The sequence below is a fragment of the Pipistrellus hanaki genome (assembly GCF_964339955.1).
Source record: "Pipistrellus hanaki genome assembly, chromosome: 4".
In the NCBI taxonomy this organism is placed as follows: Eukaryota; Metazoa; Chordata; class Mammalia; order Chiroptera; family Vespertilionidae; genus Pipistrellus; species Pipistrellus hanaki.
Window position 1 is genome coordinate 31,089,960 of NC_140506.1, and position 23,588 is coordinate 31,113,547.

The following is a 23,588-nucleotide window of genomic DNA, read 5'->3' on the forward strand; positions in this document are numbered from 1 at the left end:
GGAAGTCACAGTTAGATTCCCAGTCAGGGCGCATGCCCAAATTGTGGTTTCGATCCCCATTAGGGGGCATGCCGGAGGCAGCTGATCAATGATTCTTTCTCATCTCTTTCTCCCTTCCTCTCTGAAATCAATAAAATAAATATATATATTTTTAAAAATGCTAATAATTGTAAAAATCTCGGAGAAATCTTACACTAAGTAAGTTTTCTGAGCTCTGTTTAACTAGGTGTTCCTGAAACGTCGAATACAAAACATTTTCCTGGGAACTTTAAGTTTTTCCTGCCAGATAATAACCAGTGACAAAGTTCTTTAGGAAATGTGGAGTTAAGTGGACCCTGTTGCTCTTTATTTCAGGGAAGATGCATAGTTCATCCTGACATTCGGAAACCTAGGAAACACCTTCCCACTGCTTTCCCATAAGGAAGCTTGAGTTTTTGGAGGAAGAAGGAGCCCTAACCCATCAGGCTACAGTATTCTGGCCTAGGGTCTCCTACTCAGAACCACGCGATGTTAGAGTGTGATGCCATTGCACGTGTACGCCTGTCTTGGCTGCCTAACTCATCCAAGGGCTATCCTGGTTTGCTGGCCCCGGAAAATAAGCTAGGTCAGCTGTCATTTCCCTGCAAATGAAAAAAGACAGCTCGCTGCCTGGACTGCGGTTAGGAGGAAAGGTCAATCAATACATTACCTTTCCTCCCTGTGTTCCTTGCCTGCCGGCTGAGTTGTGCCTCCTCACTAGTGGTGGTAATCTCTTCTGCTAAATTTTGTTTTACCTTGCAAATAGGTTAAAGGAAGGACAAGGTTAGTAACTAATATCTTCTCTCACATACCTCTGAGCATATATTGGGGCAGAACCTGGCTGGGCCCTCCCTCTTTCACTGCCCCCCGCCTCCCTGCCCCCAGCCCTGCATACTCCTGCTTGGATGGGGAGTTATGCAAGTTATCGTGGGAATTGCTCCTGGAGTTCTGTCATGCTCTCACACAGACAGAATGCAAACATTTTTTTTTTTTTTTGGCAGAGGCTGGGATCTGTGTGGAATAGCGTTTTTTAAAAAACATTTCTCAGTCAATATGTTTACTGGACTTTGCCAGCCATGCAGTGTGATACGGTGCATCACCAATACTTGAATAGTCTGCAACAGGAGGTCAGAATGGGGCATAGATTTTCTAACACAGCATGTTAGATGAAATGATTTTGTGTACTTTGAAGTGGAAAATTCAATCAGAATTTTCCACACTTTTTAGTTAAAGCAGCACTGTTATTTATTGATGAAAGGTGGACTGAGAAAAATACAGAATGCAAACACAGTAGATAACACATCTAGCGTTATTCCTGGTCATAGAAAGAAATACTTTCTCTCCTGTAGATACAATGAAAACTACACGAGATAAGAAGGGCCTGCTTATATAATAGTACATACTACAGCGTGCTGGGGACATATGCCCGCTTGGTTAGCATGTGTGTAGATAAAAATGGAATCTGGCTTTTTAAGAAGTGTGTTTTTCATTGAGATGGACACCGTGCTTGATGAAAGGCAATTACAACTGCCCAGGTCAACTATTTTGGCTTAGTTTTTTAAGTAGCAGAGCTCATTTAAAAAGCACCTGAGCGTACAAATAAGAAACTCCAGGGTAGATTCCCTAAGCTTTCACTCAAGTTGGCTTAGAGAATATTTAAACATATTATCAGTTTTCATCTGTCTTTTGGTGCACCGGAGGTACATCAGCATAACTGCCTATTATGGAGATGAACACTTTATATTATACTTTCAAATTGTAAGACTCCAGGGTTGCGATGTCAGATTTGTGCATGAATATTTAAGATAGGATAATAACCTGATATTAGGGTGCTCAATGTGTGCCAGTCACTTTTCTAGACACTTTATGTGTATTATTTAATCCACATCAAAACTGTGAGCTCTTCCTATCTGTAATTTCCAGTGAGGGCAGAAAGCCCCAGGAGGGTAAGTAATTTGCTCGGGGCCATACTCGTAAGCCAGTCTCCTTCTAGGCCCCTGTGCTTGGTGGCCTCCTTGTGGCTCTGCCCCCTCAATGCGTTCAGTTCATTGGTGGGCCAAAGTTAGCAACTTAATTCAGTTAGCTAGCGCAGTGGTTGGCAAACTGAGACTCGAAAGCCACTTGAGGCTTTTTGGCCCCTTGAGTGTGGCTCTTCCACAAAATACCATGTGCAGGCGCGCACGTACAGTGCGATTGAAGGAGTACCCTAATTAAGTTAATAACAATGTACCTACCTATATAGTTTAAGTTTAAAAAGTTTGGCTCTCAAAAGAAATTTCAATTGTTATACTGTTGATATTTGGCTCTATTGACTAAAGAGTTCGCCGACCACTGAGCTAGCGTATAGTACATTGGATTTTTATATTTAGATAAAAGAGACATATATCTCTGGTATGTGGGATCTAAAATAATTGAACTTGAAAAAAACAACTAGAGGAATGACGGTCTCCAGGAGTGAGTTGGGGGACTGGGAGAGGGTTGTTGAAGGGAATATACCTGTGACTAGAAGATAAATAAGTCCCGGAAATCGAATTCACAGCACAGTGATTATAGATCCCAAACCTGTATTATAAACATTAAGCTTGCTAAGAGACTAGGTCTTAATTGTCCCCACTCCTGGAAGAAAAGGTAATTACGTGACACAATAGAGGTGTTACTTATGCTACAGTGGCAATCATATTGCAATATACATGAGTCATATCATTACGTTGTACACCTGAAACTTGTACAATGTTATATGTCGATTATATCTAAATAAAGAAGACATAATTCTTTAGAAGTCTGTTTTACTTAGTTACTGTTTTTATTCTGATTGATATATAATTTAATTCAGCGTAATTCCATTTATCTTTTCAAACTAGCATTTAAAGCAACAGAACCATTTAAAAGCGTTAGCAAAAACTCATCAGCTTGTCTGGAGTGTGGCTTTGAAAAATGGTTTAGGCTGCCTAAGACTGTATTCTTCAATGTTCCGAAGTTGATTTTCCCTCTTTGTTCATACTATTTTATAGTATAGTATAGTCAGGTCTTTTTTTTTTTTTTTTCTTTTGTCTTTTTTTTTAACTTATATTCTATAGGCAGTGATTCCAGACTCAACTATCAATTTCAGGTTTCCAAGGTAATCCAGTGTAATTCAGTGTGAGGACACATAGCTTCTGTGAAACACAGTAATCTTGTCAGTACCATAAGGCCCGGTGTGCCTTTTATTTTTCAAAAAAAGAACCGAAAACCAAAGTGGAGACCTAAGTTCACCCCTGAATTACAGGTGGGAGCATTCCCATATTTTTAGGGGGGAATTTTCCTGCTTGTTAACTTATTTTTTTAGTTAACAAAGATAAGAGGCCCTCTTATCAAAAAGTTCGTAGGTCTCAAATGTAAATGTCCACCCTTGTTGTAGTCCTCGCGATCAAAAAGTATCACCAGGGGTCATGTTGACTGGGAGAATTCTGTATTTGCAGTGAGAACAGAATTTAGTCTTTGGGAAAAAGCAATTAAAAAAAAAAATCTAAAACTTCGCCGAGTTATAATATCTTCTGCTAATTAACGACCACAAATGTGATGTCATTAAGTTTGAAGTCTCGTTGTTTAACTTCGAAGTTATTACCACGCACTGTGCAGCTCTCCCAAATCTATTTTGGAAAAAGGAACCACACTGGCAGATCTATAATCAATGCGTCCAAGGCTTTTGTTCCTCCACGAAGCCAATCCTAATTTAAGGAGCATGTGGCCATTTTCTTTGGGCCACCAGCCCTGCCAGCGCTGAGAGCTGATGGCACCAGGGCCGTCTCGCTGCCCTGGGGTGTGCGCCTTGGGAGACGCTGCCCCAAAGCTGACTTGCTCCGCTCAGCACAATGTTTGGAGAGTATCAGAAATGTCTTTCGCTGCAAATAACAAAACTTTCAGCAGCTTAAACTAATAGAGCTTAAATAACTAAGGATTTATTATTTGCCACTTAAAAATTTCTGTTGGTTGAGTGTCCAGGTTGGTCTGGTATGGAATACTGTCATCAAGGCTACTTTGGTCTTTGCCGTGCTGAAGGTGAGGCCCCTGACCTTGAGCAAATCACAGCCGATTTGTCCAAGATTCGGTTTCTGCAGCAGAAAAAAAAAAAATGGTGCTAAGCCTTCCTGTAATTGCAGGGTCGGGGAAGGCTGAAATAAGTCCTGTGGGAGAAAATGTGTAGCACGGTGCCCGGGGCTTCCTAGAGCAAGGCTGATTTTTGACGCTGTGGCCGCGGCCAGGGCAGCTCCTGTCTGCACAGGTGATGGAGGGACGGTGTGGAGTAGGGGGCAGGGGAGCCTCCCAAACCTGGGTTCTTCAGTCTTGGTGTTGCCAGTGCCAGCCAGCACACGTTCGGCTGACGATGCTATTTCAAAGAGAACTGTGGAAGAAATACTTTATACAAAGTCAGATAGCCTACCCTTTCACAAATAGAACCTATTATTACTAAATAAAATAGATCCTGTACAAGCCAATTGTTTATTTTATTCTGTGACCTCTTCACAATAAATTTCACTACCATTAAAGGCTTAAGTTACATTATTGATTATTTGAATATGGGTGCCATTAATCTTCCATCGCCCTCATACATTTTATTATATACATTTTAAGTGTCGTCTTTTGCATTTAGATGGAGAAGAATGGTCGGGCAAAAGCGGACTTGTGGGTATTAGCTGCATACAGCATTTCAAGAGCTCCCTAGAGCTGATTTGTCTGTAAATTTCTGTACTAAAATGGGCTTTCAGAAAAGTGACTGCTAAACTACGAGGTGTCCTTAGTAAATAAAAATGATTAATCTCAGCTGAATAAATGCACTTTCTCTGGTCAAATAGTCTCATCCAATTCTCTTGCCTGGCTCTATAAAAAGCCTCTTTCTTTTTTTTGTATTAAGATTGTCTGTTATTTTAATGGAACCTTTGAATTATCTGATTTTTAAAAATTGGTTCATAAAAGGATATTGATTTTTTAAATTGGGGTGATTGAAATATTGTTTATGGGCAAACTGGTTTTCATTGAAACCACTGACAAGAAAACTCATGTAAACCTGCATTAAGGCATACACTTAAAAGTGATTACAACTTTTTTTTTTTTTTTTTACAACTCTTAAATGCTGGACTCTGGATTGGACAGTGATTTTGGTGTGAAAATACCAGGAACTGAAAGTTAACAGTGAAAATTGGTTGAGTAGGGTTCTTTCTAGTTGCTTAATTTTTATTCCCAGTCATTGATGTTTACTTCTTTCCAAGGGCATTTTCCTGGGTAATGAGACAATTCTAAACTCAAATAAGGCTTTCGGACATTGAAGAAGTTTGCCGCTGTGCTGTTGCAGAATCTTATAGATTTATAGTGATCCTAAGAGGTGTCTCATATCCCCTATATTAACTAGCTTTTTAGAAGCTTATGAACATTGTAGCTTTTATTGATCCTTAGGAATTGTACCCACGATAAGCAATAAAAGTCAATGGCAACTTTCTTCCCATATAGGGGTGTGCAGATCAATATTTTGAATTTACTGTAATTTGCTGGTAATGGATGGAAGGACTGGAGAAATTGCGGAGCCTTGTGGGGCACAGCTGTGTAGTGTTGCCTTGTTATCTGAGCTCACTGTAGGTCACAGGCTTTCCCGAGCAACGAGAAACACAGCTAAGTGGTAGGGCTGATACGCATATTTATCAAGAGCCTTCTTCACGTCTCTCTTCTAAGGGAAGGAAGAAAATCACACAACTTGTCCATGGTGACCTTAATTTTATAGTCCTAAAGGACCTCTAAATGGGCACTGCCTTAAAGATGATTAAAATTCTAAGTAGCTAGCATCGGTGTTTGATCTCCTTCTACTCGAGGAATTTTCCTGCTGATGAGGAATGGTGCATGGTTTCACCGGAGCCTTGTTTGTTTTGAATCTTCCAGTTGTTTCTGCCCTGAGAGAGGAGGGCGGGACCTGGGCACTTGCTCTGTGATGCCACCCAACTGCTCTCTACCAGAGCGCTCCCTTGTGCTCTCAGGTGTCTCTCCTACTGTGAGAGAGATCTGGGGTGCTGCTCCCCTGTTTAAATGTAGGCCCTGGGTTTTCATGAATCTTCTCAACACTTCTTGACATAACTTGTAATAGCCTCATCTTGTGATGTAGGAAGCCGAGAAGTTAAGGGAAGTATTCAGGGGCACTTTCAGCGTTAGCTAAGATTGGACTATAGGTAGGTCTGAATCTAGGTTTTGTGCATGGGGCACTGTGAAGTATACAATTGGCTTAAATAGGAATTTATTTTTATTATTTATTTATTTTATTTAGTGTCATGTTTGTTTGGTCTTGTTTAGCTTCATTTGTTGTGAAGCACTGTGGCTTCCTAATTTCATCAAAACTAGTTTCCTTAATTTCAAAAATGACATATGTGTGCCTGAAAGAAATAGTTCTTCTGTTCTTTGAGCACAAAATTCGCACAGAAAATACAATGTGACTGTGAGGTGGAAGCTAACAACTTGGAGGGAATACATGCATTTCCCTTAGTATGTAATAGGCACTAAGTAAACTGGGGATGTTATTAATATAATAGAGGCCCGATGCACGAAATTCGTGCAAGAGTAGGCCTTCACAGCCTTAGCTGCCTCAGCCCTTGAAGCCCTGGCTTCATCCAGAAGGTTGTTCAGCTGTTCAACCATTTGGTTGATTTGCATATTATGCTTTTATTATTATAGATGTTCTAGTTGTTATTTGGCAAACCGTGCAGGGAAACATGGCAACTTTTGACTTAGGAGGCAGATATCCCTGATAGAATACTGAGTTGGAAGGCAGTAGGTATATAAATATCTCATTCCCAAGCTTAATTTCTTGACGTCCAGGGTATGACATGTTAGGAAGCATCAAAAACCACAGTAATTGACTGGAAAGGAAGCTTGTTTCGTTTGCTCATTTACTTTGGGGTTAGCTGATTATTTGACTTGTTACGCTTTTCTCCTTTAAAAGGCCTGTGTTAAAAGTAATGTATTTGCAAGGCTTTGCTTCAAGTAAAATCAGAGTCTATAAAAATAATTTAGGTGTGAAATTTGCTTAGGAAGAGCTGCAAAGATCTTTTGTATCCCTCCTTCTTGAGAGTGCTTGCCAGCCAGCATGTTATCAACTATGAATGCAGCTCGGTGCCCTTCGTGCGGGGAGTCCACGGGACAGACACACCAGGTCTTACTTGGTGATGAAAAGTAATTAAACTGCCCAGCACTAAGGCTGATGTGGATTCAAGGACAAGCTAAGCCATTTACCCAGCTCCGTGACCTTGTGTAAGCTGCTTAACCTGCTTTCGCCTCAGTTCCTAAAGTGGAGATAATAGTGAAGATGAAATAAGATAATGTATGTCACTCCGCAGGAAATGTTAGGTACTGCTGTTCAGCTCATGAAGGCCGATGAATTTAGTAAAGAAAAACAACTTCCACCATTTGTGTCAAGATTCAGAGTGGGAAAGGGGTTTGGCATTTAACTTCCACGCAAGGAAGACCTGGAAGGGCAACCTTTGCTCTCACCTTCATTTTGCATCTCGATCTCGTGTTCCTGTCCATCACTGAGCTAACTTCAGTGGTTTTTGCCATCCCGTCATTTACATTCTGATTTCCATTGTTTCACTTCCGGAAGGCCCCAATGCTTTAGGATGCCCCCTCTTCCCTAATCTCTGCATGGCACGCCTTGCCTTTAGCTCCAGAAGTTAAGCATTCCTGCTCTTCTCCTGTAGATTCTGTGCACACATTTGTCTTTTGAATTTGCCCCTCCCCACCCTCCCCACTGCCTGTTTCTTTGGTTTTGGCACTCGGTCCTGAACCCTGGACAGTGGATTAAGCCCCCAATTCCTTTCCCATTTGTTCCCAGTGAGCCCTTGGACACCCTGATGCCAGAGTGATGTCCTTGAACATGCTTATGTGGCCATGTTTTCTCCAGTTTAAAGTGTCCCAGGAGTTCCCTATTGTCCATAGAATAAAGACAAACCCTTCCAAAAACCTTCTATGACTTGGCCTTGACCCTGCATCCATACTCATTATAAACCTGGTGGTGTTAACTTTCTCCCCCGTCCCAGCCATTCCTGTTTTCCCAAGAGCTGTGTACGGTTTCACTCCACCTGACATTGCCACATTTGTGCCCACGTCTGAATGCCCCTCTCCTCACCCACACCTGAGGCTGCGTAGCCAACTCCCAGATGACGCTTAATAAAGCAGAGGCTCAAGTATTGTGTCACTTAGGGATATTTGAATCCCAAGGAAACACAAGCTAAACGGCTGTAAACAATAAGGGGACTTGATTGGCTGGTGTAACTGAGCTATCCAGGTAATAGGCAAGGCTAGAACCATTGTCTCAAAGATATCAGCCAACCCCCAGTTTCTGTCTTTTTTTTATGCCACCTTTCACGTTTGTCAGGTCGTGGCCATTAGATTCCTAGGATGAATGATGCCCCTTCTTTCCTGCTAGTTCTCTTGGGAAAGGAAAGGGAGTTCTTTCCCAGGAATCATGAGCAAACGTTGTTTTGCATCTTGTTTTCCCAGATTGAATCCCCTGCCATCTTTGAACCAATTCCTTTGTCCAAGCCATGAGCGTTGCCATTACCTTACTCTTGAGGTTGAGCATAATGCCAGTTCTGCCAGATTCTGTCATAATGAATAATGGGGACCATCACTGACCTTCCGCCCTTCATAGTGCTGTATATTTTTATTTTTTTATTTTTTAAATTTCTATATTGATTGAGGTATCACATATTTTTCCTCAACCCCCCATGCCTTCCCCTCCACTCATTCCCCCACCCCCCTATTGTCCTTGACTACTGATTAGGCACATAAATCCTTTGGTGGATCTCTCCCTTTTACCCCCACCCTCCCTTTGAGGTCCAACAGTCTTACCCATGGCTCCTTATCTCTGGGTCTGTTCTTGTTCATCAGTCTATGTTGATCTCACTCATCTAGGGGAAATGGTGAACAACATAGACTGCTGCATATTTTTAAAAGACCTCTGCTCCAGGCCTTTCCACACGACGCTAGTATTTTATAGCCAGTACAATCCTTTATCCCTAGTGCCTCTAATGTTCACCTGATGCTAAATTTTTATTTCAAATATATACGCACAAACTCTGGTTTATGACTGTGACCAATACCACGTGTTGATATAACTAGGTATTTGTGAGTGGCCTTATCATGATATAAACAAGGACACACACACCGAGTACCACAGGGACCTGGGCAGTAAATGCCTTGATGCTGCTCACTTAGATTGAGTGGTACAGACCTTATCAGCATGGGGTCCCCATGTATCGGGGCCGCCGCACTCCTCGCCCTGCCTTCAATTGCTTCGCCCGCCTGGTATTTGCAGCCGTCCGCAGCTCCTGCTCACAAGGTCTTGGCCACAGCGCAGTCATTTCTCTCACTTTATTACCATCACATCTGATTCCAATTTGCTACCAAATTGAGTTTCCAGTCCCAAGCCTGACATTCAAGCCGTCAGGTGGATTAGCTCCTCCAGCTCCGTTAGCTTGGAAGCTCCAGGTCAGCTGACAGCGGCCTACTGAATGTCCTTGCGCCTCATCGCCGAGCCCCGCCGCCGTCCCGCGGAGCCGCGGTGCTGGGCTGCACGCCGTGACCTTTCTTCTTGTTTAGAACTCATAATTCTGGACCTGCTCGAAAGACTGATTAAAAACAGAGCCGGTGTTTATCCCTTATCTTGATGTTTCAGCGTTTTTTACCCTCCCACAGCACAGCAACCAGCGGATGCTGGAGTCATTTGGTGGAATATGATTGATCCCACTCTTTGGGACCACTCATTTGGCCCTTTCCCTTTTACAGTGATCTGTGTGCAAATAAAGCTGAAGGGGCGTCTGACATTTCTTTCTGTTATTAATGCTAACATCTCAGGTACGCTTCCTCTTCTGTTAATGCTGCTGAATCCAGTAAGACTTAGTCCACTTACTGGACAGGGTGCGTTTCCTTATTGGACCTCTTGGCACCTTGCTGGGCAGTGGGTCTCTAATCCTTTTCCACAAGGAACAGTCCGGTGAACAAGTACCTCTAGGAAGTCCTGTCATTTCTTTTTTTAAATCTGAATACAAAACTAATCACTCAGGCCTTGTCACAGCCAAAGATGCACATGTAGAAAGTTCCTCACTGGTTTTCCATTCCCATTGCTCTTCCGGAGGAAAGCTGTCATCGTCAGGGGCTTTAGTCAGTGAAGGTATATTTACGTTTCAGAATCAGGGACCCGAGTTCAGCAAACACTATAATTTCATGGGGCTAATCAAGGCTTAAGCAATAAAGCCAAACAAAACAGAAAAAAAAGAAAAAGGAAAAAAAAAAGCATTTCACCACTGACCCCTACGGACCTTGGAAAAGGCAAGTTTGCTATTGGAAGAAGGAGAAAGATACTCTGTTCCTAAAATTGTTGATTGTTTCTTCTTGCAGTTAAACAGTGATACCATCATTATAATCCTGTGTCAAAACACATTTGCCACTTAATAAGTCTGTCATAATATCTAAAGCAGTATCCTCCCCTCCAGCCTGCGACCCTCAAGCTGCACTGTCCAGAAGTGCGATCTCAGGCCACTGTACTGGCAGGCATTGAAGGAGCCCATAGAGATAAGGGGAAGGAAGGGTGAGTTTGAAGTTGAGGGGGAAACACTTTTTAAAAGATAATGCTTTGAACTCCTGGAAGACAAAAAAATAAATAAATTATAGTGATGGGAATGGAAAACCAAATTAGCCTAGTCTTTAGAATTTATAGTGTGCCCTTTTTGAATTTAGATCAGGGGTCTTCAAACTACGGCCCGCGGGCCACATGCGGCCCGCAGAGGAGTCTGATCCGGCCCGCCAGGTTTTTTGGGCAGTGAGCGCAGCCGAGGTGTTACAGTAGGAATTAGTAGTTCATATAGTCTGGCCCTCCAGCTCTCTGAGGAACCGTGATCTGGCCCCCACTTTAAAAAGTTTGAGGACCCCTGATTTAGATAGTCCAATGACTCCTTGCTTCCTATTCTTTAATAGGTGATCAGGTGATCATTCGTGCGTACCCCGGATTTGAAAGCTTCACTAATGGGTGGAGCTACTTCTGTAGCTCACGTGTGTTTGTTTGCTTGGCTTGTTTGCTTGTTGTTGTGTGTGTTTGTTTGCTTGGCTTGTTTGCTTGTTGTTGTGTGTGTTTGTTTGCTTGGCTTGTTTGCTTGTTGTTGTTGTTTTCCCACAGCCCCTCTGTAGTTAGGTTCATAATGGTCTTAATTAGAGATAAGTGTAAGAGCACCCTTTTAAAGCTAGGAAGTGCTCTGTTAATTGGTGTTGCTGTCTAGTTAGGTTTTTAGAGGTTCATTAACCTACTTTCGAATATCCTAAGCCATAATTTCCATTTGTTTAAAAAATAGCACCAGAAAGAAGTCTTTTGATTTATTCTTAAAAATAAAGTGTAATCTTGGGTATGCACAATATTTTGCCGTGAGTCTGTTTCTGTTGGGGACAAATCATCTGACTTAACTATTCTTTTCATCCACAAGAGTGGGCTTTGGCTGCCTCGCTGGCCCTCACAGCCCAGGCTTCATCCGAATGTCATCCAGAAGGTCCTTCCACTGTTGGACTTTTCCATCGATTTGCATATTACGCTTTTATTATTATAGATAATCTCGCAGGACTTTTTCTCCTTATGTCTGTTTTTTCTTTGGATAAGGCCTTTGGTTCCTCAGATTTTCCTTATGCTCAATTATAGGGCCAGGTAATTCAACTCATTATTTTACTGTCATTGCTTTGTGAAGAGTGGTGTCTCCTCCTCTGGAATTTAGGTAAACAGTGTTTGTATCTTGACCACAAAGATAAAAAAAAACAATATAAAGAGGGATCCAGAATAAAATTATGACATTAAAATTTCTTATGAGTACCAAATGCCAAAATACGCACAAGGAAGGACAATGCATTTCTTGTTATCCATTTCCTGTCATAGTGGTTCGAGGGAATGTAACTTCTAATATATATCTTTGTGTTTTTTTTTCTGTTGCAGAAGGAGCTAAGTCTTCCCAGGAGAGGAAGTTTGTAAGTAGCACAATTCTGTTCCTTTTTTGGGGGGGGCGGGGGGGTGGGGGGAGGGAGGCGTGTAGGAGTGTGGGAGGGAGATACAGTTTGTAAAATGATTATTCTCTGACTTGTTAGATTTTCAGTGGCAAATGGAAAATGAATGATAATCAACCAAATTAGGAAAAACCAGAAAGTGTGTTTCTTTATAAATGTTCAATATTAGTGATTTCAAGTTAACTTAAAAGTTTTCAGGGTTTTTTTTTTTTTTTTTTTTTTTTTCCTTAGTGGCATTGTAAACCAAAATGCATATTTATTCCTAGGAGAATCTTAATTTAAATTTTAAAATTCTATGTAAACAAGCAAAAACATTATTTGCTCTGCAGATAGTATAAATTGATCTAAATCAAGAATTATGATCTGGCCCTAGCAGGCTTGGCTCAATGGATAGAGCATCAGCCTGCGGACTGAATGGTCCCAGGTTCGATTTAGGCCAAGGGCACATGCCTGGGTTGCAGGCTCCATCCCCAGTGGGGTGTGTGCAGGAGGTAGCTGATCAATGATTCTCTCTCATCATTGATGTTTCTCTCTCTCTTCTCCCTTCCTCTCTGAAATCAATAAAGAAATATGTTGTTTTAAAAAAAAAAATTATGATCTGGAAATCTGATTGTTCTTTATACTATGGCTTTCATGCAGAGTAAATAATGCCGTTTGCATTTGAATTAAGGAAGACTTTGAATGAACTGAGCTCCCTACTGTTAGATCTAGGTCTTAATGAACTGATCCATGTAAGGCTTTTGTATTTAAGTAGCAGATTTATAACCCTTGACCTGATTTCTTCATAGTGATTTTCAACCTTTTCTTTGCATATGTCTTCCTTTTAGCCTTTAATAAATAGCTCACACTTTTTTTTTCCTGTTTCTGAATTAGTATGTTTCTATAAACTATTAAGGTAATGTGAAATAGCAAATTACATTCCCTGTATCTGTTTAAGGGCCAAATCTCTTTTAATATTTGTGCAAGTCTCAATTCTGTTAATGTTAACTAATAGCCATTAGTTGATGGGGGTGGAATATAAAGAAAATATTTAAATTTCTCTACTTGCGAATATGAATCTTAATAAAAATTAAAAAATGATGGCCTAGGTTTGTTTGGAGTCTATGCTTTGACTACTTAATAAAAGAAAGTTAGAATTACATTTAAGCTATTTAAAATCCCCTTCCTAATAAAAATCAGTTGATCTATCAGTCAGAAAATGGGAATAAAGCACAGTACATATCTCAACAGAAATCTACACTTTTTATTATTAGAGAAACTAATACTTCTAAGTGAAGCAAACCATAAATAAGCATGTTATTTTGAATTTTCAATTAAATCCAAATATCCCCCGAAGAATTAATGATGTATGATATAGATGTTCTGGGACTTACCGTCTCTCAGGTTTTCCGTGACCACCAGACAGATGCCAGTAATTACTCTTCTCATGCAAGATTCTTTTATGACTTTGAGAAAAGAAAATACTTTTAAAAATAAATGCTACAATGGTTTAAATACAAAGCAAATATAGAAGGGCACAAGTGTGACTTTATTAGGTATCGATGCTTGCCAACATAATGGTACCTGATTATTAAACCTGCGATGGCTTTCTCAATTTATTTGCTGCACAAATGCTTTCAGATCTCTCAGCACCTTCTCCCGGAAAGAATAGGCGTTTGATCCTCATGTGCCGAGGAGTCTTCTTCCTGTGGGACCAGTGAGCAGTGGCACAGTGTGCTGGTTTCCTCGTTGCCTCTGATTACACAGGGATGGGACTGAACCTGTCAGGGTGTGCACCTTCAGGCAGGCTGTGCTCTTCCGAGGGGCTTTTGTTGTATCTGCAGCTTCTGATTTGTATGTTTTGAAAGATAATGTTTTAAAAATGCATTTACATTAATGAGACACATGCATTTATCAGATTAAAAACATTATTTTAAGTAAGTTTAAAGATGATTTTATGTCTAGAATCATAGAAACATAATATTTAGGTATATTTTAAATTTTTATAAATGAAAGACAGAAAATAGGCTTTTAAAATTTTAATCCTATCCTAAATAATAAAAGCCTAATTGCAAATAGACCAAACAGTGGAATGACTGATCACTATGATGCACACTGCCCACCAGGGGGCAGGCACGCTCAACGCAGGAGCTGCCCCCTGGTGGTCATTGTGCTCCCACAGGATGAGTGCTGCTCAGCCAGAAGCCAGCCTCACAGCTAACCAGCACGCAGTGGCGGTGGGTGGTGAGAGCCTCTCCTGACTCAGCTGCAGGCAGGTGGCAAGGAGCGAGGGGTCCCAGATTGCAAGAGCCCCAGACTGTGAGAGCCCTGGACAGGGAGTCTGATGTTTTACTGCCGGCAGGCGGACATCCCCCGACAGGTCCAAGACTGTGAGAGAGTTCAGGCCAGCCTGAGGGACTCCTGCCCCACCTTCCCCCCTCAGTGCATGAATCTCGGACCTTTAGTTAAAAAACAAACAAAAAAACAACAACAAAACAAACCATATTCTGTTTAAGAAAAAAAGTAATTCAGATCCTCACTAGTTTATAATTTATTATAATTTTCTCAAGAACTATCTGAAGTCTGTCCTACTTCATATATGACTTAAAAGACAATGACTCTGAACTTTTTTTTTATTATGGTGCAGAGGGCAACAGTTCAGAGAAGTCAAGGGAATTAACTTTCTGGACAAGATATTACTAAATAATCAAGTGACCCCAGATCAGTTTTCCAGAGGCTTTTCCAGCCCATTGCCAACTTCAAGGCCACAAATTCCATCTCTGTCCTGGCCCCTGGGGAAGGTGGATTCCAGCTCATCTTCTTCTTCCTTTCACAGAGGAATTTAGCCATTTGCCAAGGCTCTTAATCCCAGATTCTTCCAACACTTTTCCTCTCTTTTTCAGTGGAGCTGAACTCGCCATACTCTTTGCTAGCCTTCCTCTCAGCTGCCTCTCAGAATCTATGCATCCTTTAAATAGATCAAGATATAGTTATACAATGAAATACTATACAGCAGGCAGAATGAATGATCTAGAATATATGTATAATGAATGTAAGTATCACAAATAGAATGATGAGCAGAGTTAAAAGCACATTCGAGGTATAAGATAGTATTTTCATTGTAAAATTCAAACATATGCAAAGCAAGATTGACTATTATTTCTGGGTATAAACATTTACAGTCAAAGTCTAAAAACATTCATGGGAAGCAGTTTTACAATAAGCAGCTTACTTAGCAGCCCAGGGAGTGAAAGAAATGGAGTTTGAGAAAGCCCTAGAGAAAATTTCATTGTGTATCATTAATGTGGTAGTGTGTTCATGGGTGTTTGTAATCTTCCCTCTACATTTTGATATTCTTGGAATATGTTATTTAAAATTTTTCAGTAATTATATGCAAGTGGAATTCTAACTGCTCTACCCAAATACTTATGGAGACTTTTAAAGATACTTTGGAGAAAATATTTTACAATGATTGGAATAGCTGCTGTGGCTGTACCTTTTGGTTAATGCCAAAGTCCTAGGGAGAGTTATGACGATAAATTTTGGTGCTTGAAGTACTTGACACTAGACTGACTAACCTGGAGGTGGAAGGGGGAAGGCAAATGAGATGCTAGCATATATAATGGTACAGTGTGATATTTCGCTGCAGACCTAGATTGGTTGTTTTGAATTTTTAATCTTTTAAGAGAAATGACTCTAACAATTCTTTGTTTCCCACAAGCTGGCCTGCAGGGTAAGGTACACAGTGTAGATGTTTGCAGATCCTTTGCTAGTCTGTCTCCCCTTGCTAGACGTGAGCTTCCCAGCCCAGCGAGTCACCTGCTTTATCACTCTAGTTCAGGGGTCCTCAAACTTTTTAAAGTGGGGGCCAGATCACGGTCCCTCAGAGAGCTGGAGGGCCGGACTATATGAACTACTAATTCCTACTGTAACACCTCGGCTGCGCTCACTGCCCAAAAAACCTGGCGGGCCGGATCAGACTCCTCTGCGGGCCGCAGTTTGAAGACCCCTGTTCTAGTTCCTCACAGTGTCCGCTACCTGAGGGCCCTGAGCTGCAAGCTCAGTCCTTCCCGGTTTAAGTGCAGTGTGCAACACTAGGCCCTCCTGATGTTCTTTGATTTTTCTCATAACGGCACATCTAAACTGCCCGTGCTTATGAAGGTGCCAGTAGAGCTGTGGGCCTGTCTCCTGTTTAGAACATGGGTCCTGAAAGGATGTTTCTGAGTGGAAAAACTCTCCGGGAGGTGTTTTCAGGCAGGGAAAGTGGAAAAAGGCTAAAAGCCTAAGGTGTGAGCTAATAGATGGTTAGGGGCAAAAGCATTGTGTCCCTGGCAGCTACCCTTCACCTACAGAGGACCCCTTTGTGTGTGTTAATTGCCCAAGTCAACAGCTCTCCGAGCTGGGGAGAGCTCCTCTTTTCCTGGCATTCCCTGGAGAGAGGAGCAGGAATGGCTGGGCCAGCTCCATGCCTCCTCCAATCTCCCTTTGTAATGGGCTTTCAGATTTCCCTACACGGAGAGGGAAGCTTACTCTGTCTGTTCTCAGCAAGTAAACTCTCCCTCCTACATAAAATAGCCTTTCTTCTCCACCTTTCCATCATGAGCACTGTTTCATGGAGCCCTGCAAGGCTGGATCCATGCAACTCTCCACAGTTGGCTATTTTAGTAGAAACAGTGACTGACACTTGGCCAGTTTCTTGACTTGATGGCTTTTGGCTATACACAGGGGCGTCCAATGGCAAAGACCGAGAGAGAGGCAGCTCCTAGGTGCTCAGAAGCCCTGGGAAAGGGTGTTCTGCCTGCTGAGGGATTGCTGGGAGTATTGCAATTAATAGAATGCAACTTAGCGATCCTTTTGGCCTGTGTAAGTGAAGAAATGTATGGAAGGGGGAGGGACTCCCTTCATTTCTTTCTGATTTTGTCTTTCTTGGGCAGGGCAGGACAGGCTGTGCAGGTATGGGGTGGAAGATGAGAGTGAGCAGAGGGAGGGGGTTTCGTCACAGTGTGGATAGGACCACAGAGGCAAAGGACCTGATCGTTCCTAGAAACTACTGGGTGAGCTGGGCCTGCTGGACGTAGGAGATAGTTTATCTCATATTGATGTATTGAATGGAGTAATGAGCATGTATAGGTTTGTGTACTTTTTGAAAAGAAGACATTCAGGGCGATTGTGTTTCAGCCAGAATATACTGCCTTGACGACCCTTCGGGAAAGTAGTTTGAATAAAATGAGGCTATTCCAGAACACAAGGAAAGGGAATCACCTTGGCATTACAACTGAACTGAGTTAGATTTATGAGGTTTTTCAGCAAGATGAAGGCAACATTTCCTGAAAGAGAGGGAAAGAGCTTAATTCAAATAAAATAAAGAACATGTAAACCATATTTGGATGAGCTTTAAAATAAATTTAGTTTTCCTCAGAGCACTTCCTTTTCTCCCATCCCCACAAATATTGAAGCAAGAATTTCAAAATATCCAATGCCGAAGCCAAATGGAAGTCCAATGTTGTTCTGAATGTTAGAAACCCAGAAGCAAAACAAAGAAAAACATGGAGTGTTACACCCAAATTAGCATTTAAAGTGGCATGTTTATATAAAGAGAGCACGGTGTAATATATCCTGGGAGGAAAGAGAGGATTTCAGACTGTAAAGGAATGTCAATCGCATTTATATATTCATCGAATAGGTAGTTGGGTGTTTGTTTCTGCAGCATCCCTCATCACGCCTGCGTTCATCTTCTCTGAAGTGGATAGGAGAGCAGACCTGGGAGATAGAAACAGTGTAGGATTGATCATCTTACCTTTGACAGCTGTAGGAAGGCCTTAGCTTTGCTTCGGGGAGCTTTATTGGAATATGTGTGCGTGTGCAAACACACTTAGGAATGTCCAGCAGAATCTGTGGATTGTGTGTTTTTGGGTGGAGGCAGGGGAAGCCCGAGGCTTGTGGGCTTTCAGCTGATTCTCAAGGTGAATCCAAAATGTCATCCCAATTAAGAACTATTGTTCTTTTTAAAAAAATTTTTTTTTTATTTCTTTATTGATTGAGAGCTTTAGGGTGTAGCAAAGTAGGCTTCTCGGGGCCCAAAGGCACGAGGGGAAGTTTCCTATTTCATATCTACTAGAATAACTTTTTAGCAATCTTGAGTCAAATGAGAATTAGGGGAAGTTTTTGGGGAGCAAGGCTTGTCCAGGTGCCACCGAAGCAGGCAGATGGCTGTGCCTTCTCAGTCTTTTAAGAGAAATGACTAGTGATGCCACCTCCCAGGTCTGCTACTCAATGGGCATTTCAGAGCATGGAGGCAGTAGCCACACTTACCAGGGTTCCAATCCTGTATCTGTCATGGAGCCAGCCATGTGACCTTCAGAAAGTTACTTCACCTCTATGTGTTTTTAGTTCCCATCTGTAAAATGGGAATACTATTCTCTCCCGGAGTGTTTTAAGGGTTGTTATCAGTTTACATTTGTGAAGTGTTTATAACGGTGTTTGGCACACAGTATTTAATTAATAATTAAAACGTGTTTTATTAAATAAATAAAATACATTGGGAATGAAGCTTTCTCCCCATCACTTATTTTTACCCTGTAAAGTTAGACCACAATATAGGCTGAGGAAATTCCCTTAAAGCCAGATCATTTGAGCTGCATTTTCTAGGGACTGTTTACAAATCTCCTGTCAGTGGAGAGGTCACATTTGTGGGAATCCACATGTGCCCATGAAGGTCCACCCTGGTTACGAGTTTCCCGTAGGTGCCCTGTGGGGATAGGCCCACAGGTGTCCCATTCTGCATCATCAGGCTGTGAAGGAACAGGCTGTGCTAGCGGCCCCTCCTCCAGAGCAATTCATCCCTTCCGCCTGCCCATCCTCAGCACGAAGGCAGGTCACTTCTTGACACTGTGCTTTGGGACAGACAGGCTTTGAGGAAAATGGAGTAGGATATTATAGATGTCCATATGGAGACTTTTAATCATAAGATGGCAAAGCTGAAAGAAACCTTCACAGAACTCTGATGAGAAATACTTCTGTTTGTTAAGTGAGGAACCAGTTCCGAGGATTCGGGATTTGCTTGCGCTCCGAGAGTTCCTTGGCTGTGAGCTGGGACTGGGATTTGGGGTTCCTACCAGGAACTGGACAGAAACCTTTGCTTCTTAAGGGCAAGTCTCTTTTGTTAGGAATCAGAGAACATCTGCAAGGGCGTGGCTGCATTTCGTACTGTAAAGATACGGATTTTAGCACAGACATCCTTAGCGTGGACCCCATAAAGGGGGGCACTTCAAGGCATGCTTGATGTCACCACACTTGTCACGGTTTCTTTGAGCATTTTGCAAAGCGTGGCCTCAACCTCTCCTTAAGCGTTTCCTCTTAAAACTACAACCAAAGGGAAGACCTAGAGTCTGACACCAGCACCACCAGGATGCTGTTTGCTAGGACAAATAAAGAGACTTGTGACAGTCACACTGGTGGGATGTGGTGTTTGTTCCCAGCTGCAGTCACTGGCAGTCCCCAAATGGGTGCATACCTAATGAGACATTGTGCTGGGCAGCTGCATTCTGTATTGTCCTCTGTACCCCATTGTGCTGCCTGGCCCTCAGCTAACTGTGGGGAGGTGGGTGGTACCTGGAAGAGCACATTGTGTCTTGGAATTCCTCCTTACCCTCCCTGCCCTTCTGACGCCTGAGAGTTCAGCTCCCTGCTCTTTGCTCTTGCTGGCAGCCTGCTGTCAGACCTTACCGGCTGGACAGAGTTATTTCAGGGTTTCCTTCTCTGCTTTCTGCACAGGGGCTTCCCTCTGAGAATTCTGGAGGGTCATTTCTTCCATCTGAATTCACATGCACTGTCTTTTGTCATATTGTTCTATAACGCCACCACTTCGAGAACGAGGTTGAGGACTTTTCCATGCTTAGGTGTGGGAACCTAAGACATGCACATAGCCCATGTCGTAATGTGCACTACTCTTCCCAGGGGCCTTCTGCTTCAGCATGACCTACATCACCCAGGTAAATTGCGGCCACAGGAATTGCAGCCAGATAACACTAGAAGCACAATTTCAGGAGAGAAAAGTGTTTTATCAAACATATTCTCTGAATTTTATTTGCAAGTGGACATGGGTGGCATCCATTTGACCAAGCACAGAAGGATACATTTCACTTGTTTAAGAATGAAAATCCTAATAAGAAAATCAAATACATATATTCTATTTTATTCAGGGAAAGATTTTTAAATGCTTTTATTCTAGGAATGTAAATTCTTCTTTCAAGAACTATTTGCATATTTAGTAGATGCTTATGCGAAGGTGTTCTTACCCTGTTAGAAAATATTCACTGGGCATATGCTCTGTGCTCTTTATTATTTAGGAAAAATGATTTCTGACTTCCGTGGTGCCACAGAGACCAACAGGATTAACCTTATGGTGGCATTAGCACTGAATGCCGGACTCTCACTAAACCCTGATTTTCCAATGCCGTCTTTATTGTCATCGGTGATGGTGGGACATGCTTTTGCTTAGGAGGTTAGCTGAAGACAGAGGTTATCTTTTGGATTTCTTTTTATTTTTCAAAAGCTGAGGACAGTGTTTGCTTTGAGGAGTTGGCACCTCATGACATCCTCCTGTAGCTGCTGTGGAACAAATGATGTTTACTGCGGGGGCAGCAGGGACCTTGGAGCAGACAGAGAAGGGAGGGAGCGTGCTGCTCCTCTCCTGCGCTCTCCTTGGCCTCTCTGCGGAGGCGCTGAACAGCATTTGCTCTGCGCGGGGCAGTGAGAGTTCACCAGGGGTTTTTTATTGCAGGGTATAAAGCATCGCGCTTAGAAGCTTAACAAATCAAGAATCAATTATCAGGGAGAATGAGCAGGGTTTTTTATGTTTAAGGCAAATTGGTTTAAATGCTAACACCAGTCCTTGTGGATTAAAGAAGCCCTCAGAAGCAATGGAAGTATATTTTACAGATGCACTTGACATTACACACTGAAATGAAATGAATAGATCCGTGTATGGGTTCCGCGTCTTAGGGGAACAATGGTGGCTTTCTTAGGCGGAATTCTAAGGTATTACCAGTTTGTATGTAAATGCACTTGATTCGGATAGAATCACAAGAAAAAGTATTGTCATCAAACATCTGGTTAAAAGCATGCTGTACTTAATTATTATCTTTGAGGGTTCAGGCCACTTGGCTCTATTCTAATTTTCAAGCCCCACTCCTGACAGTTGTTGGTCAGACAATATCTTTAAGATCTCAGTAGGATGGTGATGGCAGTGCTTGTCTTGGGAAACAGTTAAAGGGGAAATTAAAGCAAAGATCATTTAAGTTGGTACTTACCTGCCCAACATGCACCTTTTTCTACTATGTAACATCTCCTAGGCTAAGTACCCAAGAATTGTGAATTCTATGTGTCACAAACCCCAACAGATTTTAAAACAACAAGACAAACAAAAAAGGCCATCATGGAATTCCATGTGGCATGAGCCAATTTCCGCTGTCCCAGGAGCCGCAGAACCCTGCATCCTCTCAGAGTTAATGTTCCCCAGCAGCTAACAATGCTCTCCCCGCCACACCCCCCCCAATTTAAAACAAACAAACAAACAAAAACACTTTATTGAAGCATAATTGACTACAATAAACTGCACTTAAAGTACAAGTTTATAAATAGATGTATGTATATATCTGAAACTACCATCACAATCAAGGTAGTGGAGTTCCCTCCCTCCCCAGAAGTTTCCTCTTACCGATTTATATTTGTTCCTTCCACCCTCACATGCCCAGTAAGTTACTAATACTTTCTATACCTAAAGATCAGTTTGCATTTTCTAAAATTTAAATACATGAAAAAGTACTGTTTGTACTTTTTAATGGTCTGGTTTACTTTATTCAGCATAATTATTTTGAAATTATGTTTGTATTTATAAGTAATATCCTATGAAGTGGATACAGCATAGTTGGATTATCCATTCACTTGCTGATGGACATTCGAGTTGCTTATAGCTTATAGGTTTTGGCCATTATAAATAAAGCTACTGTTCACGATTGGTGGCTTTCCTCTCAGCTTATGGCCTGTATTTTTAGTCTCTTTACAGCATCTATTGAAGAGCAAAGTTTTAAGTTTTGATGAAGTCTAATTTATCTCCTGAGTTTCCCCCCCCCCCAGAAGATTTATGGTTTTCAAGTTTACATTTAGGTCTATGATTCATTCTGAGTTAATGTTGTATACAGGGTGAAGTATGGATTGAAGTTCATGTTCTCATGTATAGTACATATTTATTCCAACATCATCTGGGGGGGACTGTCCTTTCTCCACTGAATCGCTTTGTACCTTGTTGAAAATAGTTGTCCATATTATTTGTGTGTCTAGATACAGACCTTCTTTTCTGTTTAATTGGCCTGTTTGTCTTCACATTAATACCACACTGTTTTATTTTATAGCCTTGTAAGAACTTTAGATAGCGGATAGTGTTAGTTCTTCAACTTTGTTTATTTATTTTTCCAAAGTTGTTTTGCTGAGTTTAGGTTTTTAATTTTGGAATCATTTTCTACAAAAATGGCCTGTTGAGATTTTTATTGGAATTGCATGGCATGTATAGATCAATTGAGGAAACTGTGAAGAGTTTTCTGGTGGTATAATGGCAGTCTAGTCTTTGAGATAAATTAGGGAGAATCATGTGTGAGTTGATACAGTATGGAGGCACTGAGGTAAAAATGTCCCCCAGCATGTGTTGTTGGAAGAGATGGGGGAGACTGAGTTGAGAAATGAGCAAATACTTGGTCAGAAAAACTCCCTCAGGGAAGCCCAAGAGAAACGGTTGGATGGGTAGTTCTGGGAGCAGCTCAGGTAATGATTTCAAGCTGAAGTCAGAAGGAAGCAGCCGCTTTTCTTTGGGAAAGAACTGCAGTGGACAGCTCAGGCTCAGCATGGCCAGGGAATCAAGGAGGAAGGATGTGACCAGATGAGCTTCAGGTGTGTAAGCTCAGGTGTTCACGTCTAGTGGGTGAGAGGGCCACCCAGTCTGGCTCAGGAAATAGTTAGGGAGGGTTGGCCTTAGGCTTAACAGTCCCTGCAGTGACTGAGTCTTATAAAACAAGGAAGGTCGACTGTATATTTCAACTGATCATTCGTCTAAAACAGTAGTTCTCAACCAGAGGTGATTTTCTCCCTTCAGGGAACATTTGACAATGTCTAGAGACATTTTTAATGGTCACAACTACTGGGGAGTGTGGCTTCTCCCATCATCTAGAAAACAGAGGCCAGGGATGTTGTTAAACAACCTACAGAGCACAGGGAAACAGCACGCTCTCTGCAATAAAGACTTATCCACCCAAAATGCCAATGGTGCCAAAGTTGGGGAACCTGATCTAGAGCGGGTGGACTGGTAAAGATGGCAGCACGAGAGTAGAAGTCATTGATTGCTCTGAAGCCTCAGGTGTGTTGTCTGGAGGAGAAACACTCTCTGTGTGGTGACCGTGGAAAGGTACCCTGCATGACCAGGAGGTACCTTTGTGGAAATATTCTTGGGGCGTATTTCCAGAAGATGTCTAAAATATTATCATCAA

At 41.9% G+C, this 23,588-nt stretch overlaps 1 protein-coding gene across 9 annotated transcripts in view; it reads left to right on the top strand.

Moving 5' to 3' along the window:
* MAST4 (microtubule associated serine/threonine kinase family member 4) overlaps positions 1-23,588 on the top strand; it is a 508,313-nt gene that overhangs the window by 249,770 nt on the left and 234,955 nt on the right. For all 9 annotated transcript variants that reach the window (XM_084880866.1, XM_084880860.1, XM_084880867.1 and 6 more), the window contains one exon: positions 12,005-12,036. In XM_084880866.1, coding sequence (XP_084736992.1) covers positions 12,005-12,036 — 32 coding nt within the window. The remainder of the gene's footprint in view (positions 1-12,004; positions 12,037-23,588) is intronic.